This window comes from Phyllosticta citriasiana (assembly GCF_038021145.1).
Source record: "Phyllosticta citriasiana strain CBS 120426 chromosome Unknown IWZ02scaffold_1, whole genome shotgun sequence".
Taxonomy (NCBI): domain Eukaryota; kingdom Fungi; phylum Ascomycota; class Dothideomycetes; order Botryosphaeriales; family Phyllostictaceae; genus Phyllosticta; species Phyllosticta citriasiana.
The window spans coordinates 2743158-2766951 of record NW_027117278.1 but is presented as its reverse complement, the minus strand read 5'-3'; the positions used below and the strand labels follow the sequence as shown (position 1 = coordinate 2766951).

The following is a 23794-nucleotide window of genomic DNA, read 5'->3' as shown; positions in this document are numbered from 1 at the left end:
TGGGTTTTTTCCCTCAAAACCCAACGACACCTTGCCCCTCTCTAACCATCACCACTTTTCAATTCCTGCTTCCTTGATACCCCAACGACCACTCTTCACCTCTTCCGTATTTCACAATGGGTTTCACCGACTTTGTCTCCGACGCTGGCCTCACCCGTACGTCAGAGCGCCTCTGCTACTGAAAATGGCCCCGCGCAAACTTTGACTGACACCTGAACATAGTCCTTAACAACTGGGTCGAGTCGCGCAGCTACATTGTCGGGTAAGTGCAGTCCATCCCATGACACACCCTTGTTTTCAAGTCCCTCGACCTGAATGATGAGAAATATTGGTCCGTGTTTATGAGCGGCTTAAGACCCCGCAAATGAGTCCACAACAAGCGCTTTGCGCACCTCTGACCCTGTCCTTGCTTCAATCCATTTCACAATCGCAATTGAACTTGTCGCAGCATGCTGACTGTCAAACAGCTACGCTCCCTCCCAGGCCGATGTCGCCGTCTTCAAGCAACTGAAGGAGGCCCCCGCCGTCGAGAAGTTCCCCCACGCCTACCGCTGGTACAAGCACATTGCCACCTTTGAGCCCGAGTTCTCCTCTCTCCCCGGTGACCCCTCCAAGGCTGCCACTGCCTACGGCCCCGAGTCCAGCGAGCTCACCGTCAACCCCGCCGGTGCTCCCGAGAAGGAGGACGACGACGACGTCGACCTCTTCGGCTCTGACGACGAGGAGGAGGACGCCGAGGCTGTCAAAATCAGGGAGCAGCGTCTCGAGGAATACAGGAAGAAGAAGGCTGGCAAGGACAAGCCCGCCGCCAAGTCCATCGTCACCCTCGACGTCAAGCCCTGGGGTAAGCTTCCTTGTACGCTCCTTTGTTCTACTTGTTCTAACCCAATTCGACAGATGACGAGACCGATCTCGCCGAGATGGAGAAGGAGGTTCGTTCGATCGAGAAGGACGGTCTCGTCTGGGGTGCCTCCCAGCTCGTCCCCGTTGGTTTCGGTATCAAGATGCTCCGGATCAACCTGGTCGTCGAGGACGAGAAGGTTTCTCTCGACGAGCTCCAGGAGCAGCTTCAGACCGGCCCCAACGAGGAGGAGGAGCAGAGCGAATACATCCAGTCCACCGACATTGCTGCCATGCAGAAGTTGTAAGGCAGTCTTGTAGAACTGCTTTGTTTTGAATTCTTCGCCAAGCTCAAAGGGTACCAACCTAAGGGTTTTTAGCATTGGTTGCGTCACACCAAGTACCTTTTTGCTCATGAGGGGTTTCTGGGTTTTTACGGAATGATGATCATGAGTGATTTCATAGATGCCAACAACGAAAAAAAGATAAATGATGGCACAAATACTACCTATCCATAATCAAACATCAGTGACTTTTTGTTAGCGGGGTCCAAGGCGTGGCCCATGTGAGCGAGCTGATTTGTGGGATGGCAGGCGGTCAAGTCGCTTGGCAGCAAGAAGCTTGGGCGCTCTACGGCACATCCGACGTCCATCAAATACCACCACCGCAACATCGCCCATTCGGTAGCGCTTCACCACCTCACGACACCACGTCAATCCGCCAACCGCCACCTACCTCAACCATGGCGATCCTACCCAGCCTCCTCACAATCACCGGCCTCCTCTTCTTAACACACGCGTACGCCTCCCCTCCCCTCCGCTCCCCTCCCCACCAACCCCCAAACCAACCAACAAAACACCACCAGACTAACCCTCTCCCTTCCACACAGCGTCTACTCCGCCCACGAACACTCAACCCTCTACGCCACCTCACACACCACACCCTCGCTCCCGCTCGACATCGTCTGCGAAACGCTCCTCAGCGTGCTGCTGACGTGCATCGGCATCATCGCCGCGTCACCGGCGCTCAAGCCCATTCGCTGGGCGCGCTGGGCCGGCGCAGCCGAGCGCGAGCAGGCGAGGCGGAGGTTAGTCAAGGGGGTAGCACAGGGGAAGGGAGAGGTGCCGCTGGGAAACCCGTGGGCGTGGGTTACGGGGGAGCGGATGGGGTTTTGGGATGGGAGGGTGAGTATTTTGTTGGTTCTTGTTTTTGTTTGGGGTTTTGGTGGGTCGGGCTGGCTGACTTTTGATATAGGAGAAGCGCAGGGAGTTTGCGGATTGGGTGAGGGGTGGTGGGAAGCTTTGATAGGGAGGTTATGGGGTAAGTTGAATGGGAGGTGGACGGGGAATCCGGATGGAAGGGTGGTTTGCTGACTGACTGTAGGTTCTGATATGTTGCGAGATGAGTCGAGTGGGAGAGTAGAACGCGAGGCATTGGCCATGGCGAATGGTATGAGAGTCGAGGCATCGAAAAACAGTGCTCTAGAGATACCTCAGGAGCGAATATCTCATGTCCAATTGCTATGAACCAAACGAACTGTAAGACTCCCCGTCCATCTTCCGGCGACAACCCAGACAAAAGCCGTCCATCTGCTTCGCAACATCATCACGGCGGCTCTCCTGCTGCCTCTCCACACCCACGGCCCTCTCATCGGTCTCAGACCTGGCGCGCCCATCCACACTCGTCCCACCAACACTAACACCACTAACCCACCACACGCTCGCCTTCACAATGCGCTCCACAACGTCCATCTCTGCCTCATCGCGCGGCGCATACACCATGAGGAAATGCTGTGGCACAAACCTGGTCAACCAGCCGCCTCTCGCAAGCGGATGTCTCTCGCCCCACCCGCGCTCAATCACCACCTTCGCATCGCCCGGATACAGCGTGAGGTGCAAACTGCCATCGCTGGCATGGATATGGCACACCTCGCCGCGACACGTCGGCGTCAGCGGCCGCGTACTGAACAGCCCCGTCCCATGCTTCTCGAAACAACTCGTCCCCTCCACGAGCCCGTTTCCCGCTTCCGGCCCCGCCATGCGACGTAGCCGCGCCAGCATCGAGTCGAAGATGATGCCGCCGCCTTCGCTCGCACCCATTTTGTCCAAAACTTGCCGGTGCGGCGCGATGCCGCGTACTTCGGGCCGAGGACCGCGGCGCAGCGGCAGTTTGGTGCCGTCGAGGTATCCCGTTGGTCGCAGGTCGGGCGGCAGCGGTGCTGGCACGCGCGGGTTCGAGAGGCAGAATAAGGAGAGCAGTTTGATGCGCAGGTAGCCGCCGAAGTTGTGTGGGGTGCCGCCGGCGCCGAGGGCGAGGAAGGCTCGGTAGTCGAGGTAGGTGGTATAGATGAGGAAGGGCGTGATAAGAAGGAGGCTGATGAGGGGGAGAAGCAGCATTGTGGTGCTGGAGGTGAACGGGAGAGGCAGCAGTGTGTCGCCGAAAGCATCCATCATCATGGTGTTTGTTTGGCTGTCGTTGGTGTTGTAGCCGTGAGAATGAGGAAAAGGGAGGGGAAGCGAAAACGCGTGCGCCGATGTCGAAAGCGCCTCTTCGCCAACAAGCAACAAGTGGTGGTGATGGTGCAGCGTGTCGTGCTTCTGCTTCGTCCACGGCATCGTTGTCCAGCTCTCCATGTACCGGCTTCCGGGAATCGGCACGCGGCTAGCCAGACCGACCCGACTGTGCGCTTTTTTCCCTTATTCCTGAGTCAAGCCTAGGAACCTGGAGACTGCCGGCCGGAGGGTTTGGGAATGGCTCCTAGTGTTGCGATTGGAGTGTTGTCTGGGGGGGGGGGGGGGGGGGGGGGGGGGGGCTGGGCGAGAGTTCAGGCTTTTGGCTCAAGGTTGTGACCCCTGCCAAAGCTTCGGGGTGCTGAGTTGGGTAGCGTGAGCCCTGCGTAAGGTATACAGCAGAAAAGTAAAAGAGGAGGTTCTGAGATACTGGGGTCGGCGCGGTGGTGGGAGAGACAAGATATTGCTCTGCGCGTAAAGAAGGTATGCTGCGTGCTGTGAGTTTTTGGCAAGAGCGCCAACTCGCACCTGGTCAAGCCTCAACAACCTGTACTCATGGAGGATGAGATCGTTTGGTCTGAAGACTGCGTGACAGGGGAAAACGTGCGTATATGCATTGGTGGCAGGGATGCAAAAGCAAAAGCAAAAGCATCGAGCTTGAGCGGGGGTTGTGGCGCACAAGAGCTATTGGCTGGTTTGTTGGTGGGCTGGGTGAGGTAATGAGAGACAGAGAATGACTGCACAAAGATGTCGGGTGCTCTGTCTTGCAGTGCAGAGGATCGTGGGTGATTGGTAGAGTAAGGGGAGAGTGGTGGACACCCCGTGGTAGAGATGGTGGAGATGGTGGAGAGGGGAACAAGCGCAACTCGTATAGACGCACCTGTAGTAGCTCAGAAAACAACGCTTTGGAAGCTGTGGCCTTGGCCCGTCGAGACTTTGTAAGATCATGAACAAAGCAGTATTGGTCTCACACCAGCAGCTCACCACCACCTCAACACAACCGAAGAAAAAGCAGCTTCCGTCTGTCGTGGGCTGCTCCAGCAAGTTTCCCTTTCCCCCCTTTCCCCGACCACGCATTAGCTTCTTCTCGGCTGTGTGCAACAAGAGCCAGCTACCTGCTACTCGCCAGTGCCGACCGGTGGGCAAGGCACGAGGGCGCGAGGTCGCTGTCTGCCCGCGTGTGACGTTTGGCAGAGTGCTTAGCCGGGTTGTCGCTGGATGTGACGGCTCGCCTTGCTTCTGCTTGCCCTGCCGTGCCCTGCATAAAGTGCCAAAGTTCTTTTGTTCTTTGCTTTTCCAGCCGCAATACAGATGGCGCTTCTGATCTTCGCTCAACAAAGACAGCAACCTGCTTCTCATTGACGGATACTTAGTTAGTGACAAACCAGGAGAATCATCTCAGATGTGCCAGAGTAACCTCGCGACCGACTTCCTGGGCAGGCGTGGGGTGAGTGGCAGCCGCATGCGAGGCGAAGCGACGGTGCCAAACTTATGCAGACAAGGATCCACCCGCTGCTGAAAGCTACGACGCAGGAACTGCTTGTTAGGCTAGCTAGGACGGCCCAGCCGCTTTCGAGACGCCGTTTGACAGGTGCGCCGGTCAGCGGACAGTTGACTGGCACTGCATGTTAACGATGTCTGCATGGGAAGGTCGTGGGCTGTGAGATCATTTGTGGGGGATATGGAGTATGTATGGAGTGCTGCTTCTGTGTGCAGTGCTGCTTCTGTGTGCTGCGAGATCTAGCTGTGCGAGTGGGGACGATATTGGAGCAAGTAGCGCTGTGAAAATGAGAGCAAACCTTATTTTGACACAAGGATATCCCTTTTCCATTTCTCAGTCCAGACTGTGTTCATGTTGGCAGACACGACTGCTTCGTTTCACCTGACGCCAAATTTCTGGCGCAACATTTTCAGAACAGAATAGCCGACAGCTCTGAACACACATCCTGTAATATGGGTAATCGTGTTGGCCAGCCCTTGTGAATTCGTCCCGCGTGAGTGCGACCCACAACGTGGCCAAGGGACTAGAACGGGAAACGTGGAGGTGGAACTGAAGGGGTAACACGTCTCAAACTGAACAACAGGGCTAAAAGGGCGAGCAGAGGCCAACTAGGAGAGCGGCGTGAGGATACTGAGGCTGGTGGCAGTGCAAGGCCAAAATACTGTGTCTGTGTGCAAGAGCTGAGTATGGTACAAATTTTGATGCTGCATTTTGACGAGGAGTTCCACTCGCTGTATAATGGCCATGAGAAACGTGCCAGATTGTTCCAGAGCGCGTCTGGAAATGTTCAGTCCTGGTGAATAATCTTCTTTAATGTGGTATTGAGATGCGTGACGCCTGAAAATGCCAACCTACAACTTGATACTCTTGACCAACCCCTTCTTGATACCCGTCAATTCTCCCTTGTAACCGCCCTTGCCCTCGCCGCCCTTGTACAATTGCCGCTTGCTGCCCAGCTTTTTCATCTTCTCCTCATACTTCTTCTTCTTCTTGACACGCGGGTTGCGCACGTCCTTCTTGCGGTGCGGCGTCAGACCCTTGTTCTTCGCAATGGCATAGCTGATCTTGCGCTTGCCATCTGGCCCGACTTCTTCAGTCTCAACCACTTGCGCTCCCTTTCTTGCGGCCTCCGAGTATGCTGCTACTGCTGCTGCCTTGTCGCTCTTCTTTTGCTTTGACCGTGCGGTTACCATGTCGTAGTAGTCATCCTCCGAGTCGGCCGCCTCGTCGCGAATCTCCTTGGCCTGCCGCCTGTCCTCTTCATCACTATCACCACCAAGCTCTTCTTCTGGTGCCGCCTTCTTCTTGCCACGCCTCTCGGCTTCGGCATTGAGTCTGGCCTGGCGGTCCTTGAGACGCTCCCTGTACGGTATGTCGGCATCTCCCCCAGTGTCTTTGCCGGCAGCGTCGCGCTTGTTGGCCTTTTGAGCGATTTGCGAGGTGTAGAAACGCAAGCTCTTTCTCTTGCGAAGCTTTTCAGCCAGTTGCTCGGCCGTGAGTTCAGTCTCGTCGCCAAAGTCTGAATCTTCTTCGTTTTCGAACACGGCAGCCTCAGGCTTGGGCGCCTGCTTAGTTTTGCGTGATTTCTTGAGTGCCGACTTGTCTGTGAGAGCAGACAGTGAACCGAGCTCTTCCTCAGTCTTGCGAAGACGCTCTGCCCGCTTGGCTTCGGCTTCGGCTTGGGCGGCCTCTGCTGCACGCTGCGCTTTGCTCTTCTTCTTGGATTTGGCGGCTTTGGCGTCGTTGGCTGCAGCAACGTCCACAGACGAAACATCTGCGTCGGCTTCTTCCTCAATGGCCTCGAGCTCATTGCTTGTGTCGCTGTCAGCAATCTTGTTTGTGATGGAAATATCCTTCACCTGGCTCCACAGCTCCCTACACTGGACCAGACCTTCCATGAGTGGGTGATCTCGAAGCTCTACCGGGGAGAGTGCAAGCGTCTTCTCGCCGTTTGCCGATGTAGACGTCAGGAGGGCAAAGTACATGGTCAATGCCGCCAAATAAGCAGAAAGGGCCCTGTACTTGACAATCGCTGCGGGAGTCTTGAGAACCTTGTCGCCTGTTATTCTGGCAGCCCTCTGCTTTTGCATCTGCTGGGCCGCAGCTGCTGCGAGCGCCAGTTCCTTGTGCAAGGGCTGTAAATCCAAAAACTCCTTTGACAATGGCTCAAATTCCGGGTATCTTGTCTTGAGGGCCTTGAGGCGTTCGGCGGGGCTCATGTCGTCGGTGACTTGCAACTCGGGCAGCTTCTCCGTTACAACTTCTCCGTCGCCCTCCTCGGCGTCATCTTGATCGCCCGTAGCCCAGTCGGCTTCGTCGAAACCGTAATCGGCTTCCGTCATACCCTCCAACTGCTTCTTCTGCAGGCGCAAGGCTTCCTTCTCTTCGTCTAACGCATCCTGCTCCGTCTCAATCTTGTCCGCATCGTAGTAGTCTTGCTTTGAGTTGCCCCAAGCCTCCTCCTTTTCTTCCTCGTCGCCTTCGCCGGGTTCCTGGTCATCGCTGTTTTGGTCCTCGTCGGAATCGTCAACCATGTCTTCGTCTTCCGACTTGTCATCGTAGGCTAGGACTTCTTCGTCGGATGGCTCGAGAAATTGATCTGTAGGCCAGTATTAGCGCGCGAGCAGAGATTGAACAACCCGGCCGACGCACCTTGTTCTTGCCATTTTCTGCGCCTCTTTGCCTCCGGGCCTTCGTCCAACAGAATTTTGTCGCGGTTGATGTGGAATTCGTCTTCGGAGTCGGCGACATCTTCAAAAGTGTTGATGTTGAGCTTGGTCTTTTCGTCTTTCGGGGCCTTGGGTGGGCCATATGCTTGGCCGGAAGCTTTTCTCTTCTTGGCCATGGCTGACGATGGCGGGTGGTGCAAGACGTGTGGGTTGTAATGCGCCGCCAAAATGTCGCGTCGAAAAGTAATTTCTGCCAGTTGATCCAAGGCGGTGAAACGCTCGGACCTAAATGTCGGAACTTTAAACGCACTAGGGCTAGCTACGCCCGACGCGTCCGCTTATATCTATTAGGCATGTTCTTTTAGTCTAAGGTTCCTCCTATACGTACCTCTACTCTATTACCTTATACCTTATATTATACTAAAAGAATAGTTTAGTAAGTTCCTTACTTATAAGGTATATATACCTTATTCTAGATTATCTAGAATTATCTAGTATAATACTAACGCCTACGGACCCTACTAGAGATTAGGGATTAAGATAGGGCCTAGTAGCTACTAACTAGGACCTAAATAGGGCTATATATATAGGTAAGGATATATAAAAGGCCCTCTATAGATTAAACCTTATAAACTAAGGTTTTATCTAATATCTACTCTAAATATACTATTATTACTACTTAATTTAACCCCCTATAGTACTAAATCTTATATTTAAAACCTTTAACTACTATAGCTAGTTAAATTAAAAAATAGCTCCTATTATTAGAAGATTAATATATAGATATATAAGTTAACTCCTTTCTTATAGTAATAAATAGTTATAGTAAGCTAGTCTTATAATAGTAGGATTAAAGTACTAATCTAAGTAAGTATATATAGAGAATTAGTACTTTAAGCCTAGTACTTTAACTATAGAATCTATCTAAGAATATAAATAGTTAGAAACTATAATAAAGAGTAGTTTAACTAGGACTTAAACTATTAACCTCTAGGTAGATATAAATCTTACTAACTCTATAAGGTAGTAGGACTAATACTACTATACTAGCTACCCTAAAAAGGTATAGTAAGTAAGATAGTAGCTATCTTACTTAGTTAGTCTATATACTAGGGTAGTAGTATAATAATATTTAACTAAGTAGATAGCCTCTATACCTAAGCCTATAAATTAGCTACTTAATAATTTATAATAGAAGGTAGTATAGCTTAAGTATAGCTTACTAGATAATATAAGCCCTATAAGTCGCGTCTATTAATGTATACCCTACTTACCTAGGTCCGTCTACTAAGCGAGGCATAACAGACGCACAGGCCACTACGGGTCCATAAAACCCTTAAGCTCCCGCCCTTGCTCCGCCTTCTCTCCTCTCCACCTTTTAATCGTCTAGGATAGCTGTAACTACGCTTTCTCAAGCACCTGCAAACGTCTTCGTGACACCTCGGACTGAAAGAACACAGCCATCAACTCGTCCATGCCCATCCACAACTCGTAGCTCAACGATTGACAATGGCCCTGGGCTTATTCTGGGCCTTTGTACTCCTCTCAATTTTCTTTATAGTCCTTGCTCTAGACATCACGGGCTTCTTCAGCAAAAAGAACCACTTTCAGGTGGACGGCAAGGTATGCCTCTCAGCGGGTCCTCTTCTGACTTTCGGCTCATCTCTCTGGCAGACGGTTGTCATCACTGGAGGCTCCCAGGGTATGGGCAGAGGACTTGGAAAACTTCTCGCCCAAAAGGGAGCAAATGTCGTCATTGTCGCTCGAAACAAGAATAATCTGGAGTCTGCCTTGGAGTACATTTCCGTAAGTGGATCGCGCTCAATCAAGTAAAATTTGAACTCATGTCTCTACTCAGGGAGCTGCTGCGAAATCTACGCAACGATTCCATCACATCAGCGCAGACGTCACCAAGCCCGAGGAAAACAATCGCATCATCCGCGAAGTCACCGAGTGGAATCATGGCCAGCCACCTGACATTGTGTGGGCCAATGCTGGCATGTCCACACCTGCGTTCTTGATTGACACCTCTATCGATGTTTTGCGGCAACAAATGGAAATCAACTATTTTGCCGCCGCGTTTCTCGCCCAATCCACGCTCAAAACCTGGGTCAACTCGGGCGGTTTGAAGGATGTCGATAAAAAATCACTCACTACCATCCCGGCGCGTCACTTTATCATGACCTCTTCTATCGCTGCTTTTGTTGGTGTTGCGGGTTACTCTCCCTACAGCCCAGCCAAGGCCGCACTGCGAAATCTGTCTGATGCCCTTCACGAAGAGGTTCAATTCTACAACGGGGCCCGTTATCATGCAACCGGCGTCGCTGCCCCTGAAATCAAGATCCACCTCGTCTGCCCTGGCACCATTTCCTCCCCTGGACTTGTGGAAGAGGCCAAGACCAAGCATCCCATCACGGAACTCTTGGAAGAGGGCGATTCAGTGCAGTCAGAAGATGAGGTGGCTGTTGCGGCAGTCAAGGAGTTGGAAAGGGGCTACTATCTCATTGCGACCAACTTTCTAGGAAAAGCCATGCGCGCTAGTTCGCTCGCTGGCAGCCCGAGGAACAACTGGTTCATTGATACGGTATTCAGCTGGGTCACAAGTCTAGTATGGCTGTTCGTGCAGCCCGACATGGATGGAAAAGCTTGGAAATACGGCAAAACGCACGGCCTTGGTGACAGCAAAGGCCAGCCCGCCTAATAAACACTGGGCCGCCTCAGCTGAAGCGATGCTAGCGTAATCAACTATTAATGGCGAGCATTTGAGCAGGGCGGCATAGGCTGCTTCGGAGAGAATTAAAGAATCGACTACAGTTGTAATCTTGCAGCGTAATATTGCGAAAACAATTTGCTGGTATTGACTGTGTCGACGCGCCTTCCTCCAAAGTTCAGGGTCTCAGCTGATCTGTTGCCTGCGCACCAACTTTCACCTCACGAATTCCAATCTTCCTCACTGACCTGACCCCAAGAAATCTTTGCGCCAGGAACTCTGCCGAAATGCCTCCCAAGCGCGCATTCAAACGCAGGAGAACCAACCCTAGCGCCCCGAGTACAAGCAGCCACTACTCAAGTCGCGAAACTCAAACGTCCGCACGGCCCAGAATCTCAAGCTCTGCAGTATCGACATCATCTCTACCCAGAGCACCCTCCAGACCATTACAGGCACCTGGGCGTGCGGTTCAATGGCGTTCGTCCCAGGTCCCTCCATCAACCACATCGAGCGACGCGAGAGTTGCACCGGCCAATATTGAAGCCAGCGACGATGAAGCCGAATCGGACATGCTTAGCGAAATTGTCATGGCTGTCGATGTACGAGAAAAGTGTACAATTGGTTGCGCATATTACGTTGCACGCGAAGAGAAACTCTACTTCATGGAAGATGCCCGGCTTGGTGGTGTCGATATTGTCGACGCACGTAAGTTTGTCTGACCTATTGAAGACCAGAAGCTGATCCCTCCAGTCAAACTCTATGTTGAGCCTACGGTTGTCCTTGTCTCTACTCGGGTCGACGATGCTGTCTTGGACCAACTCGATCCAGAACGCAGAAGAGGCAGCTCGGTGGATGGCTCGAGTAGGCTTCTTCCCATTTCCACTATGAGATACTAACATGATTACTCTAGATGACCCATTCGCTCTTCCATTCATGCTCGACATTCGTCCAGCATCCGAGTTTGCATACGAAGGAGCGAAGAACAAGCTAGTCAATCTCAATATTGGTTCCGAAAGAGGCCCGCAAGTGACCTTTACCGTGCCTGGAGACATTCAAACAGCGGAGATTGTGAATGATACCGACATCGCCCGCCAACAGAATCTCTTGCAGCTCGAGGGTTGGGTTGATATAGATTGCAAAGTGACCGTGGGCTGCGCTGGAGCCGTTTTGGCTTATTTGCAACGGCGGAGGGCCGCTGCATTCCTCCCGGGGAATCCAACGGGAAACGCTTTGTTTCGAGTGTCTCGTATTGTCATGTTTACCCTCGAAGGCCACATGTGAGTCTGTCACATCTTCAAGCGCGCCAACTAATCTCTCCAGGTTCATGAACATGAATACATTGCTGTCGCTGCAGATTGTGCAATCAGAATCACACCCACATTCCCACAATCAGGGTCCTACAAAGGCTAGCTCCGGATCGAAGGAAGGTCTTTCTGTGTATGGACTTTTCCACCATTTGGCTCGCACTCCTCAAGGCAAAACCTTGCTGCGACAGTATTTCCTTCGGCCGAGTACGGATTTGAATGTCATCCACCAACGCCTCTTTTCTATCTCGGTCTTCATGCGGCCAGATAATGGGCCGGTCATGGACAATCTGACGAATATGCTGAAGAAGGTAAGGAACATGAGGGTCGTCATGGTAAACCTCCGAAAAGGCGTCAACACAGGATCTGGCAAGAAAACAGGCATCACAAGTGGAATTTGGTCCACAATCCGCTTGTTTGCATACCATGCGTTGAAGATTATGGATGCATTCAAAGAGATGAATGGCGCGGAAATGCTTCCGATCTGCAGAAAGATATTCGACAGATACGATGGCTATGATCTTGGTCAAGTCGGAAAAAAGATCAGCGAAGTCATTGATTTTGATCAGTCTGCTGAACAGCACCGGACTGTCGTCCTTCCCGGAGTCGATGAAAGGCTTGACAACATGAAGAACACATACGACGGCATGGAACATCTCTTGTCACAGGTTGCGATTTCAATTGCAAACGAAGTTCCTGCAGTCCTGGGAGCCAATATCAATGTCATCTTCTTTCCTCAGATTGGATTCCTCACCACCGTTCCAATCGATCCAGTCTCTGGAACCAGTGTTTATGACGGATCTGTTGAAGAGCCGTGGGAGCCAATGTTCACCAGCGAACAAATTGTGTATTTCAAAAACAATAAAATGCGCGAGATGGATGAACACTTTGGAGATGTTCACGGCATGATATGCGACAGGGAGATTGAAATCACTCATGAACTTGCCCAGGAAATCCTCGAATACGAAGGTCTCCTTGCGACTGCATCGGATATTTGCGCTGAGCTCGACGTCCTCCTTGCGCTCGCCAAAGGGGCACAAATGCACAAGCTGACAAAACCAATGGTCACGGAAAAGAATGTCGTCAAAATTGAGGGTGGACGACATCTATTGCAAGAGCTCACGGTCCCGTCCTACGTTGCAAACAGCACAAACCTCGCTGGCTTTGTAGAGCCAGAATTGGAGGAACATGGATCATCAGCATCGGTCTCAGACCTTAGCACTCCTGATGGTCGCTCGATTGACGAGTCGGAAGGACCAAACATGCTCATCATGACGGGTCCCAATTACTCTGGCAAAAGCGTCTACATGAAGCAGGTTGCTCTCATCGTCTACATGGCCCACATTGGTAGTTTTGTGCCTGCCGAGTATGCACAGATAGGTCTGACCGACAAGATTCTCACCCGAATCGCAACCCGCGAGTCCGTCTCGCGGATCCAAAGCGCTTTCATGATCGACTTGCAACAAATCTCTGTGGCTCTCTCGCTAGCTACGCCCCGCAGCCTCCTCATCATTGACGAGTTCGGCAAAGGGACAGAATCAAGCGACGGCGCTGGTCTCATGGCTGGCGTCCTAGTCCATCTACTGGACCGCGGACCGCGCTCCTGTCCCAAAGTCCTTGCCGCGACGCACTTTCACGATATCTTCGAAGGTGGCTTCCTTGCACCATCGCCACAGTTACAATTCGCCCACATGCAAGTACGCGTGGACGAAGAAGCCTCCACCGTCGAGGACCAAATCACCTACCTCTACAACTTGTGTCCTGGCCGCAGCACGCAATCATTTGGTTCCGCCTGCGCAGAGAACAACGGCATCAGTAAGGAGGTGGTGCAGCGCGCTGAAGAGCTCGTTTTGCTTGCCATGAAGGGCGAGGATTTGGTTGCGGCTTTTGCGGTCATGCCGGAGGGAGAGGCGGAGGAGTTGCAGGAGGCTGAGAGAGTTGCACGCGCGTTTCTTGCAGTGGATTTTGATAATAACGATGATTCTGCCTGTGGAGATGGCAGAAGTGCGCGTAGTGTTCTCGACGAGGTGCTGATAATGAAGCAGACGGGCACGATGAGTTCGCGGGATCTGGAGACTGCGAGTTCGCGCTTCTCGGGGAGTTTGTCTTGAGGTGTTTTGTCTGAGTGGTTTGTCGAGAGCGTTCTTTGCTTCTTCTACATTCTTTGAAGGAGTGTCTACATACTGTTTTGCTCGAAAGGGGGGTTTTGTCCCTCATTTCGCTTACACTCCCATCATCCACAATTTTATTTGACTGAGTGACTGATAAGCTTGAGGCTTTTGCTCTTAAACCTGAGTTAGAGAAACCAGTGACATACAACATTCTACGTCTTAACTCATTAGTGGTGCACAACGTCATCGTTCCATCATAACGGAAGATGCCAGCATGCTTTGACCGCATCTTTCCAATTTCAATCGAACTCTCAAAGAGAGAGACAGCGACCCTTGCGCGTCTCTGCTTCCTCCGCGAAAATAAAGTGAGAGGGTATTCTTGCTCTCAGCGAAGACACAGTCGTCAAAGATGAAGACTTCGACTGCACTTTCTTCTTCGGTGTCTCGCATCTTGGTGAGATGAAACCCAGCCATCGTTTATATCGGGCCTGAGAAGCTCAGGAGAAGGTCATCAGGGACAAAGTTTACATGTCTGGGCCCGCCAGGTTGGTTGGAGTTCGTGAGTTGTGACTTATGACTCGCCAAACATATGACAGCACCCGCCAACGCAGGACTAGGCAGGCGCGTGCTCGCGTTCTTCGCTGTCTGGACGAAGTTCTTTGATATGGGTATGAGTAAACAAACCTCTGGATCCGCTGTCTGGCAAAAAGCAAGCGGGGCCCGACGAAGCAGTATCCCCGCCCTCCATCAATCTCAACCTCAAGTCCCTCCTTCCACCACCCCTCCTTCATAAGCCAAAAACGCGAGCTATCCATCACCAGCCGGCTGCCCCTCCGCCCCGCCCGCATGGCGCAGTATGACGCCCCGTCGCCCGCGAATGATTCTGCGCCATTAGCACTGGGGGTTTCGCCGGCTGGAACGTAGATCATGAGTTCGACCCCCGTCCGGGGGGGTCGCGCTCTAGAGGGATTTGTTGTGTTGTAGTGTATTATACCGCTCATGTTCCCTCTGGGTGGGCAGATGTAGGCCGCAGGTGACACGCCTGCGGTCGAACTGTTTTGCTGGTTTTGCCCACCCGCAAACCCTAAAGTATCTAGCCAATTAACCAATCAAGTTTTTATTGGAGTGTCGTTTTTTCCTAGTGGTTAATGATGATGAGAGGTGTCGTTATGACTCAACAATTACTTTCATCGTTCTGGTTGTTTGATGGGCTTTAGCAGCGGATCATAATGCGACGCAGTGGGAATTTTTGACAAGGTTCTTTAAACTGCTGGACGCACAGAGGGACGGCAGAAAGACAAGTCTCCTGGAGCTCGGGCAGAAGAGAGACACAAGAAAGTAAGCAGATGTTGTATTCGTCTGCTTTATTGCTGATGTTCGATACGCCTGTCTCTTGCTACTCTGAAGATGCTGGAGGCGGCTCTTTTACATCGCTCTTCCACCTCCGACACCGCACACAACACAGACACCTCAGTTGACGGACGCGGTCAAAAGACTGACAGCTTCTTTCACGTGCCCATGTGATAAGAGTCAGAAAGAAATCAGCGGTCTTTCACATGAAGCTTTCATGCGTGCTCGCCAGCTGTCACGCTCCTCAGGTGGGAATTCCACGTGCGCGCGCCTTAGCTCCTCTGGATATAAAATCCTTCCTTCTATGAGCGGATGGAGGGCGCAACAACAACAGTGAAGGTACCGCGTCTGCAGTTGAGGATGTTCTTCTCTGCTTGAACAAGACTGTGGTTCGTCTTCTGCTTGAACAAGACTCTCTGTCCTCTTTTGCTTGACCAAGACTTTTTTTTGTTTCCGCAGGCTTGTTTCTCTTCTTGTGCATGACTTAGAGGTGGATTAGAAAGCTGAATCAATGGCAGCGTTGGATGATGATGAAGAACTACGGGACTGGACGATGTTGAGGGAAAGCATTACCCCTAAGTATTGTGGAAGTGTAAGTGCTTTCTGTCTCTAATCATGCTTGTGGCGACGGTTGAGGAGTTGACGAACTAACAAATGTCTTGAATTGTTTAGCAATAGCTCTATCTGTCTTGCACACTTACTCCCTTATCTGCCCTGGACCTTCAAGCTTGCGTCATCACTCACGCGCCTCCTCCCTATTCCGCATCGCATGTGACAAGTGACCGTAAGTCACCTCTGAGCCCATGAACTTCCAGTATATAAGCCTCACCATCTACGTCTCTCGAACAGTAACACTGAACCACAACTACGACACCAGGCAAATTGCGGAGCTTGAGACTGTTGTGAAGAAATCATAGGCATTGGATAGTCTTTTGGTTTTCGCAGACATGTAGTCACCGGCAGGCTTTGGAAACCGCGCAGCCGCCGTGGGGTGCAGATATTTCGTTGCGTAATAGCGTTGAGGTGTGATGATGCAATTATTGTTGAAAGAAAGCTGGCTGGAAATACATGTTCGATTTCATGTTCTAACCCCTGAATTTGGAAGATGCGGCAACACTCCTGCTCAAGCTTCTCTACTCTCCTAAACGGTAGTTGTTTGTCAGTTGCTCTCTACCTATCGTGACATCTCCGTGGTTGAGGATATAAAAGGAGTCCTGGTGAGGCTTTTCTTTCGCAACTCACAGCCACGACCGTCGGCAATGTGCAGTTGAAACATTTCATTGTCGCACTGTCGCCGCCGCTTGGAATGCCACAACCATTAACGTCACTTTTGTTTTCTCTTCCTTGTGCCGCTCAAGCTACCGAGTCTTAGACAGCTCAGGGTTTAAAGGGGGTAGCAGCGAGAGGCAATGATGATGAGCGACACTGACGTCGAGTGAAAATAGCGACGTCTATCGGCGCAGCAATTTTCCGAATGATTGATTTGCAGAAAGACCAAAGGAACTGACCGAAAGACTTGGAACTTGATCATGCGCTGAGTACTGAGCCAGTCGCGACTCTTGGGAAATCGGCTCTGCGAGTTCCGCTTGATGATGCACATGCTTTAGCCCCTGGAACTTGAGTATATAAGCAGATGAATTATGAATGGATCCTAATTCAATCCAGTGCGCTGACAACACTTAACTCACGAGGTGGTGTGGATGGTTTTGCACTGTTACGTCGGAGAGGGATGCCCATTTGTAGGAAATAATGGTGACTGGTTCTTCTGCAACAAAATGGTGCAGTAGAAAACACCGATCATTAGATTTTGAGTTACTTGCCTCCTTACATTCTTTGCTACTTAAGTTTCTCAGTCAGCAAGCTCGCGGGTATTATGTGATCAGATGCCCCTGAGTTGATGCCCCTAAGTCACGCAAGGCAAGCGCACATTTAAACGAGAGCACCCAGGCTCGCAGACATAAATTCTGCGTTTCAGCAAACTCCAGCGATCCATTAACGGCATCAGTCCACGGACCTCTGTGTGTGACAGATACCAAAGCCGACTGTTCTCTATTAGTCTGCTACACACGCCTCACACTCTACTTCATTTCTTCATCTTCAGATGGCTCACTTTCGAGGCTTTACTCTTGGAAATATCACTTCAGGGGCAACTGCTTTCAGAGTTCAGTGACGGAAAGCGTTAGAGAATAATGGCAAAGATGCATATAGAGCGGCTGCAATGACGAAAAGTGCGTATGGACAATAAGGAGGAGGTACAAGGGACTAACGGATGAGACTTAGGATTTCCTTTTCCTTGCGCCGCCGCTGGCACAAATGCGTCATCAATTGATGCACCAGACCTCTTTCCTGCCAACCCGGTTTTCCGCGTGCCCCAGCGCATGATCAACAGGACAAGATCTCAGATATAGAACCCCAGCCTCTCTAGGCTTCAATCGTCCATCCACCGCACCAGTCCACCCGTGTTTCTTCCTAAGATTGCTCGGGAAGAAGAATACTTACATAGGGTCAATATCAGCCATGCATTTACTCTGTTGGATGCGGCTTCTCATACTGACTTTTTCTTTGAATCTTTCGATTCGCTGGGACTTCGTGGAATGCAGTATCTACGGTTTTGGAAACCTCATCAGACGCTGATGTTGGATGTCATCGGGCGACGGTGATGTAGGATGATGGACCTCTCAATGAATGAAGCAATAGGGTGGAGGGCTAGAAAAAGACCAGTCCTCACGGTTGGCCTTGTGAAGGCAGACCATCGTGCGATGTAAATATAGTCGCGTGGAGCTTAGTTTCCTTCAAGTCATTAGTCAAAGTCGAATATATACCGCGTAAGAGAAGACGTAGGAGCGCAAGGACCACGCCCGGTCAGGTTTCGGGTCACAGATCAGCCCCTCGGCCCTTAGGGAAGGGTATGAAAGCCCTGCTTGTAGTCGATCTTCGACCGTCCATCACCGGAGTTGACATCTATCCCATTTTGGTCACAGCGGCTTACCATCTTTGGTGGTGGCAGCTCGTCGTTCTGAAATTTCCACTTTCTTATCATCGGTGTTTCTTGGAATTTTCAAGGAGACTTTATTAGGAAGTGATGGTTATCATTATTGATGGATAACGATGCGGATCGTAGAATTGGTAGGTGAAATAAAAGGCTTCATCAAAATTCAGCAAAATAGAGATCAATCTTCGAACAGATGGGGGAAAGATTGCTCTAGCATCACAAAATTGAGGTTGAGGTATTTGATCAATTCATCTTGAACACATGACATCTAGGGAAAGCTGCGCAGGTACCTTTTGACTAGCGTCAAGACGTGACGGAGCGTAAAGACCATGTTCACGTGTGTCATTTAAGCTCCCCTCTCAGGGAACAGTATAAAGGTCCTGATTGTTGTCACCTTCGACCATCAATCGACGGCGCAAAGCTGCCTGCTTCACTCAAGACCGTGACACTGGAGAACTGGGTTTGTCTTTGGTCTTCGTTTGGCCGCCGTGAGACTTTGTTGATTTCAGAGCCCGTGTTCATAAATTCTGTCGGACGTTGGCGCTGGACGGCGTTGTGGAATGGTGGAGTAGAGCGTAGGATAGGGTGACGAAGTGAAAAGACAGAAGACCTAGACGTTGCCCAAGACAGATGCGCATGGGGGAACGATGTGATGTGCTATCGCTACCACGAGCCATATCGAAGCGGAGGCAGTCTTACGGCCGTCCTGATCATATTCTGAAGTGCAGAAGAAGCCGCGCGGGCATCTGGGCTGACGATGGACGTTGAAACATGACGACCCAAAGCCGCAGGACCTTGGCCACATGGCAGACCTGGCTGCCTCGGAGGGAGGTATATAAGACTCCGATCGCAGCATGTTTTGACTGTCCATCGACCGCAGTGATACACTAATGACAGCATTTCCAACGAACTACTCGCAGTCCGGAATGCTGGAATGGCACTGTCTTTTGCGTTTGTTTTGCCCTCCTCTGGCGTCGCTGAATCCAGAGTCCACGATCTCAAGAGGGTCTCATCAGGTGTTGGTGTTCTTTGTTGATGCTGGACGCCGTTGAGACATGGTGATGGAGGTCATGGTGCGAGGAAAAGGGGTCATAGAGCCAGCGGTTGAAGGGACGTTCCGAAAGAAGGACGGGGGAGAAGGAGGCGCGCAGTTTGATTTCGATGAAGTAGTCACGGACTCGTTTTGATGCGAGTGGTAATGTTGCAGTAGAATCGGGGTTCTGATGGCGCTTTAAATGGGTAATCGACTGGTGGTCAGAGCAAGCATCCGCGTTGCTTTGGAGGCCTCCCAGGCCGCGGAAATGATCTTATACTGCGCTGAATGTTCAAGGTTGGAGTCATAGGTACCAACTCAATCATATGTATCTAAGAGGCCAAGTCAGCATACAATCATTACCCAGGACAGGCACTTACCAGAGTCATAGAATCTATGCATCCTCATTTTCTATCTTACAGAAAAGCCTCTAAATTTTGTGATGACAATCAGAGCAGGGTGATCCGATGCAAATCCTACAGCTAAACCCAGCAGATCCGATCCAAAAGAACGCCTTCGCCACATGAAGGCAGACAGATCTATTTACAAGCACACTCAATCCACCCGCCTATAATTCCTTTTCGCTCGACTCGCTCGACTCGCCCAGCACACCCTCCTTGCCCTCGGCAATTTTAGAAACCCTCGCCTTGTCCTCCTCGCTAAGCACAAACTTCCTCATGCGGCTCGCGACCCGCGGTTCGAGCACCATCTCATCGCACCAGACGCTCTCCTTGCCCTGCGCGTGCTTGCCCTCGGCGTCTTTCCTTACGCTCTTATGCCACTCCATCTCCTCGTGACGCAGCAAGCGCGCCTGCTCCCAGCCGCTCGCGGATCCATCGTCGTCAGCGACTGCGCCTAAGCTAGTACCCTCGGTGGGCCCATCAAACGGCTTGTACGTGGCCAGCACGGCGGCGGCGACCTGGGCGCCGATTTGGTCGGCGAGGTGGCGTCGCGTCAGGAAGCGGTACATGCGGATTGGAGTGTTGAGAAAGCCGAGAATGTGAGGGAATGCGACGGCGGTGGCAGGGGGCAGCTCGGAAGGGGTAGAGGGGGCGAGCAGGGCCGTCGAGTAGGCCGAGGTGGATATGAACGGGGGAGGTTGCGTCTTCTTCTTGGGTTTTCCTTCCTCTTCCTTCTTCTGCTCCTGGTCCCCTTCTGCAGGAGGCTTTTGCTGGTCGTCGGTAGCAGCGGGCTGCGTGCTCGGCGATGCATCGTCAGAGGGGGTCGTGGCCAAGGGGGTGGCCTCCTTGACAGGTTCCGGTTCTGATGGTGGGTCTAATGGCCCCAGCCATCCCTCATGCAGTCCTCGCACATACTCCTTCCAAGTGTTTCGCCCGATGACCACGCTGCCTCCTACGCCGTCCCACTCTTTGATGCCGGCCCGCTGCCGCGCGTGTTGCGTCACGCTCTCCACGTCCTCCATCAGCGGCTCCGATGTCGCCTCGCCGCGGAGCTTCCGCCATCGTCTCACGCGCTCAGCAAGACCGGCGCGTACGTCGCCTTCTTTGCGACCCTCGACCGCATCCCAGTCCATGGCAGCGGCCACCAAAATGGGCTTGACGTATTCGTGAAAGTGCTCGCGGGCAGCCATGAGTCCGTCGCCAGGGGGAGCACTCAAGTAGATGGTCATCTGTCGCGGCATAGTGTCTGTGGGTAGCGGTTCGCGGGCGAGATGTGCTACGGCATCGCACCACTTCTTTTGGATGCGCTTCTTTTGCTGGCGATCATAAACGAGAGCTGCGGTCCAGGTGCCCGTAATGGTCAGGAAGATCATCCAGTTGCGAGACGGCAGTTTCAATCTGAAATTTGGCAGTCCTTAAGCACGCATTAGCCATTGTGACCTCATATCAAGTTGAACAAATCAAACCGGTGACGAACCCATCATGCGGAAGACGGGGTTGCCCTCAGAGGCCTTGGCTGCATTTTGCGCAGCACTTTTGGCAGCGCCCTCTGCCGCGCTCGAAGCAGAGCTGGCATCTGGCTTGGGGGCATCGGACATGGCAAGCGGGTGGTGGAATGGAGAGCTTGGGATGGCAGAGGTCCAAAAATTCGAGTCTGGTTGGCGGCGCGTGAAAGCGGCCTTGGCGGCGATCTCCCGCGAGCTTGCCATCTTGCTCGCCGCCGCGCTCAACTCTCCACACGTACAACTACAACCTCGAGTTCCACCACTACACGCCTTGTCGCAGTCCCTGATCGGTCCCAATCAACTTCGACTACCTCAGACGGCTCGCTACAAAAAGAACGTTGTCTTCACTCTCAAATACCCCCCCCCCCCCCCCCCCCCCCCCCCCAACATCCCACACTTCACAAGCCGCCTCAAACACCATGGCGGAATATTGGAAATCTACGCCCAAATACTGGTGCAAATTCTGCAAGACGCACATCCGAGACACCAAGTTCGAACGGCAGCAACATGAAGCGACGGGCAAACATCAAATCGCGATTCAGCGGTCACTACGCGACCTGCATCGCGAACGAGAGCGAGAAGACCGCGAAAAGCAGCGCGCACGCGACGAGGTGGCGCGCCTCAACGGCGTAGTAGGAGGCTCAGCGTCATCGTCATCTTCGGCATCGACAGCACGAACAGCAGGAGGCAAGGCCGGTGCAACAAGAGAGGCACCGCGGCAGGCAACGGTGGAAGACCGCAAGCGGCAGCTCGCACAGCTGGCGGCCATGGGCGTGGCCGTTCCAGACGAGTACCGCGGAGAAATGGCCATGGTGGGCGAGTGGCAGACGGTGTCGGTCAAGCCGATTGGCGGCGAGCAGAAGAGCGCGGGGGACAACGGGGCGTCTGGGGCGCTGAACGTGGGTGTCAGGAAACGGAAGAAAGACGATGACGACGACGAGGATGAAGGCGGTGCTCAGCGTCCCAAGCGCGGGTGGGGAAACACGTTCAAGACGTACAGCTCGACGGCCAAGGACGCGGCAACGGACGACGATATTGAGGCGCTGCTCAGCACGGCGCGCAAGCCGGTGGTCAAGAAGGAGGAAGTGGATGTCAAGCCCGACCCTGACACTGGATCTGAGGCACCGACGACGGAACACGACGAGACGCCAGTAAAGAGGGAAACACCAGAAGAGCCTGAAGAAGTCAAGCCAGACCCAGAAGCAAGCGATGCAGCACCAAGTGCAAAGCTATCTGACATACCACCGGTCAAATTGGAAGACGAGCAGGAGGAGCAGGCCGGCGCAGCAAAGAGCGATGGCGTGGGCGTCGTGTTCAAGAAGAGGAAGAGTAAGGCATTGAGGCAGAAATGAGGAAGTCAGTCAACACAACACTACACAGCATAGAGGAGGATACCCTGAACGACTTCGCGGCGGCTTCAAGAGGGATAGCGCTACAAGAGCATCCTAAGCTATCAGTGCTAGCGGTCATGGACGCATGAAATGCCAGCAGACATGCGCAGCCAAATGTCCTCCTTTCTCCGCTCCTTGCCGTGTCTAACATGTATTTGTCGAGCGTCAAGCATTCAGTGCATCCTTCTGCCCGCCCCACCTCTCTTTCACTCCTTCATCCATCGATTACATGTAAGCGGCCCGCAAGCAGACATCACATCACCATCGCTTGCTCTCTGCCTAACTAAAAACACGCCTCAATAAGCCAAAAGCGACGCAGAGACTTTGTTTGTGGACAAAGAGTGATCACACCTCTCGCTCTTCCTCAGGCATTCGTATCTCTGAGTACCTCTGTTGAAGTGGTCTAGCAGGACGGCAATGTAATCTAACAAATCATCAAAGCATCATGCCATCGCCCACCTACGTTAACAGAACAATATTCTCACTCCCACACTCACAATATATACAGTACACTGAGACACTACCCTACTCAGTGCTAGCACTAGAACAAACAATAAATCAATTAATCTACAGACTAAGAGGAGAAGTACGATACGGTGAGCACTACACACTAACCACCCTTCTCACCCTCCTCGACCCCCAACCTCGGTCAATCACCTTAACCGAGATAAAAAGAAGCACAAGGTACAGCAACAAAACGAACCAAACGACCCAACAAAGAAGAGCAACAAGACAACCCTCCTAAATCCCACATCATCATCATCATCATCATCATCATCATCATCAACCACCTTCCTCTCCCCTCCTCTCCTCTCCTCTCTCCTTTTCTTTTCTCCCCCACAAAGCTAATTTCGCAGCGCAGCTGACCACCTATCTAACTGATTAACTAACCAACTATACACCTTAATCAGACCAATGGATCACCCACGACTCAATCAATCAATTTAATCGATCGATTAATCAACGAAGCAAAAACGAGAGAAAGAGAGAGAAAGAGGGAGAAAAAGAGAGAGAGAGAGAAAGACAGAGAAAGAGGGAGAAAAAGAGAGAGAGAGAGAGAAAGACATAAATGAACGCCATGCTTTTGCCCCCCCCCCCCCCCCCCCCCCCCCCCCCCCATCTAGATCCAGCTACCTCTAAGCCCCCTCATTTACTCACTCACTCACTCACTCCAACCTAAACCAACATGTATGTAAGTGTGTATGCCTGCGCGCGTGCAATCAACCCACCAACGAAAAGATGCTAGAGCATAGACAGGACCCCTTGCATTCCATTCCCACATTCCGTTCCCCCCTGCCGCCCTGTCGCGTGTGCGTCGAAACACATGCTTGTGCGGTCCCTCTCCCAATGTAATTTTTTTTTTTTTTCTTTGTCCCTTCTTTTTTGTATTGTTACTCGTCATGTACATGTGTGGGGTACAATGTAGAAGTAGTAAGACGTTAGTCAGAGAAAGAGGCGCCTCATTTCCCCCAGGACC

The 23794-nt window shown here is 52.1% G+C and overlaps 9 protein-coding genes across 9 annotated transcripts; 5 read left to right on the top strand and 4 right to left on the bottom strand.

Annotated features, from left to right (window-relative positions):
* Nucleotides 1-26: 26 nt before the first annotated feature.
* IWZ02DRAFT_440713 (EF-1 guanine nucleotide exchange domain-containing protein) lies at nt 27-1480 on the top strand. The gene is made up of 4 exons (XM_066766855.1): nt 27-156; nt 223-262; nt 468-844; nt 898-1480. Exons 1-4 carry the CDS (start codon nt 117-119, stop codon nt 1146-1148), a joined length of 708 nt encoding a protein of 235 aa, XP_066627527.1. The 5' UTR covers nt 27-116; the 3' UTR covers nt 1149-1480.
* A 102-nt stretch (nt 1481-1582) lies between these two features.
* Nucleotides 1583-2145, top strand: IWZ02DRAFT_486992 (magnesium transporter; the record flags this gene model as incomplete). The annotated part of the gene is made up of 3 exons (XM_066769316.1): nt 1583-1638; nt 1730-2024; nt 2095-2145. The coding sequence occupies 3 exons, from the start codon at nt 1583-1585 to the stop codon at nt 2143-2145; spliced, it is 402 nt and encodes a 133-aa protein (XP_066627526.1).
* Nucleotides 2146-2360: 215 nt separating this feature from the next.
* Nucleotides 2361-3290, bottom strand: IWZ02DRAFT_369841 (uncharacterized protein; the record flags this gene model as incomplete). Its single annotated transcript, XM_066764464.1, has 1 exon — nt 2361-3290. The coding sequence occupies one exon, from the start codon at nt 3288-3290 to the stop codon at nt 2361-2363; it is 930 nt and encodes a 309-aa protein (XP_066627525.1).
* A 355-nt stretch (nt 3291-3645) lies between these two features.
* On the bottom strand, nt 3646-5160 carry IWZ02DRAFT_31270 (uncharacterized protein). Its single transcript, XM_066764088.1, has 2 exons — nt 4231-5160; nt 3646-3897 (listed from the first exon to the last, which is right to left on the bottom strand). The coding sequence occupies exons 1-2, from the start codon at nt 4707-4709 to the stop codon at nt 3678-3680; spliced, it is 699 nt and encodes a 232-aa protein (XP_066627524.1). The 5' UTR covers nt 4710-5160; the 3' UTR covers nt 3646-3677.
* Nucleotides 5161-5231: 71 nt separating this feature from the next.
* IWZ02DRAFT_440702 (Sas10 C-terminal domain-containing protein) lies at nt 5232-7769 on the bottom strand. Its single transcript, XM_066766854.1, has 2 exons — nt 7504-7769; nt 5232-7450 (listed from the first exon to the last, which is right to left on the bottom strand). The coding sequence occupies exons 1-2, from the start codon at nt 7694-7696 to the stop codon at nt 5703-5705; spliced, it is 1941 nt and encodes a 646-aa protein (XP_066627523.1). The 5' UTR covers nt 7697-7769; the 3' UTR covers nt 5232-5702.
* A 1104-nt stretch (nt 7770-8873) lies between these two features.
* Nucleotides 8874-10377, top strand: IWZ02DRAFT_440701 (uncharacterized protein). Its single transcript, XM_066766853.1, has 3 exons — nt 8874-9143; nt 9195-9326; nt 9379-10377. The coding sequence occupies exons 1-3, from the start codon at nt 9030-9032 to the stop codon at nt 10219-10221; spliced, it is 1089 nt and encodes a 362-aa protein (XP_066627522.1). The 5' UTR covers nt 8874-9029; the 3' UTR covers nt 10222-10377.
* Nucleotides 10378-13718, top strand: IWZ02DRAFT_473135 (DNA mismatch repair protein MutS). Its single transcript, XM_066768982.1, has 6 exons — nt 10378-10935; nt 10981-11091; nt 11141-11507; nt 11551-12974; nt 13023-13538; nt 13580-13718. The coding sequence occupies exons 1-6, from the start codon at nt 10518-10520 to the stop codon at nt 13657-13659; spliced, it is 2916 nt and encodes a 971-aa protein (XP_066627521.1). The 5' UTR covers nt 10378-10517; the 3' UTR covers nt 13660-13718.
* A 5686-nt stretch (nt 13719-19404) lies between these two features.
* Nucleotides 19405-21079, bottom strand: IWZ02DRAFT_395036 (mitochondrial import inner membrane translocase subunit tim54). The gene is made up of 2 exons (XM_066765576.1): nt 20899-21079; nt 19405-20835 (listed from the first exon to the last, which is right to left on the bottom strand). The coding sequence occupies exons 1-2, from the start codon at nt 21017-21019 to the stop codon at nt 19589-19591; spliced, it is 1368 nt and encodes a 455-aa protein (XP_066627520.1). The 5' UTR covers nt 21020-21079; the 3' UTR covers nt 19405-19588.
* Nucleotides 21080-21345: 266 nt separating this feature from the next.
* On the top strand, nt 21346-22278 carry IWZ02DRAFT_369211 (uncharacterized protein; the record flags this gene model as incomplete). Its single annotated transcript, XM_066764415.1, has 2 exons — nt 21346-22011; nt 22102-22278. The coding sequence occupies 2 exons, from the start codon at nt 21346-21348 to the stop codon at nt 22276-22278; spliced, it is 843 nt and encodes a 280-aa protein (XP_066627519.1).
* Nucleotides 22279-23794: the final 1516 nt, after the last annotated feature.

What these genes read in the sequence shown, in the direction of transcription:
- IWZ02DRAFT_395036 (XM_066765576.1), bottom strand. Translation starts at nt 21,019, where the DNA reads ATGTCCGATGCCCCCAAGCCAGATGCCAGCTCTGCTTCGAGCGCGGCA. An exon ending in CCCCGTCTTCCGCATGATGG is followed by an intron (nt 20,836 to 20,898) that starts GTTCGTCACCGG and finishes TGCGTGCTTAAG; the next exon opens with GACTGCCAAATTTCAGATTG.
- IWZ02DRAFT_440702 (XM_066766854.1), bottom strand. Translation starts at nt 7,696, where the DNA reads ATGGCCAAGAAGAGAAAAGCTTCCGGCCAAGCATATGGCCCACCCAAG. An exon ending in CAGAAAATGGCAAGAACAAG is followed by an intron (nt 7,451 to 7,503) that starts GTGCGTCGGCCG and finishes ACTGGCCTACAG; the next exon opens with ATCAATTTCTCGAGCCATCC.
- IWZ02DRAFT_473135 (XM_066768982.1), top strand. Translation starts at nt 10,518, where the DNA reads ATGCCTCCCAAGCGCGCATTCAAACGCAGGAGAACCAACCCTAGCGCC. An exon ending in TGTCGATATTGTCGACGCAC is followed by an intron (nt 10,936 to 10,980) that starts GTAAGTTTGTCT and finishes TGATCCCTCCAG; the next exon opens with TCAAACTCTATGTTGAGCCT. An exon ending in TTTACCCTCGAAGGCCACAT is followed by an intron (nt 11,508 to 11,550) that starts GTGAGTCTGTCA and finishes TAATCTCTCCAG; the next exon opens with GTTCATGAACATGAATACAT.
- IWZ02DRAFT_440701 (XM_066766853.1), top strand. Translation starts at nt 9,030, where the DNA reads ATGGCCCTGGGCTTATTCTGGGCCTTTGTACTCCTCTCAATTTTCTTT. An exon ending in ACTTTCAGGTGGACGGCAAG is followed by an intron (nt 9,144 to 9,194) that starts GTATGCCTCTCA and finishes TCTCTCTGGCAG; the next exon opens with ACGGTTGTCATCACTGGAGG. An exon ending in CTGCCTTGGAGTACATTTCC is followed by an intron (nt 9,327 to 9,378) that starts GTAAGTGGATCG and finishes GTCTCTACTCAG; the next exon opens with GGAGCTGCTGCGAAATCTAC.
- IWZ02DRAFT_31270 (XM_066764088.1), bottom strand. Translation starts at nt 4,709, where the DNA reads ATGAGAAGCAGGTTGCTGTCTTTGTTGAGCGAAGATCAGAAGCGCCAT. An exon ending in TGTTTTCTGAGCTACTACAG is followed by an intron (nt 3,898 to 4,230) that starts GTGCGTCTATAC and finishes CCATGAGTACAG; the next exon opens with GTTGTTGAGGCTTGACCAGG.
- IWZ02DRAFT_440713 (XM_066766855.1), top strand. Translation starts at nt 117, where the DNA reads ATGGGTTTCACCGACTTTGTCTCCGACGCTGGCCTCACCC. An exon ending in TCGCGCAGCTACATTGTCGG is followed by an intron (nt 263 to 467) that starts GTAAGTGCAGTC and finishes ACTGTCAAACAG; the next exon opens with CTACGCTCCCTCCCAGGCCG. An exon ending in CCTCGACGTCAAGCCCTGGG is followed by an intron (nt 845 to 897) that starts GTAAGCTTCCTT and finishes CCAATTCGACAG; the next exon opens with ATGACGAGACCGATCTCGCC.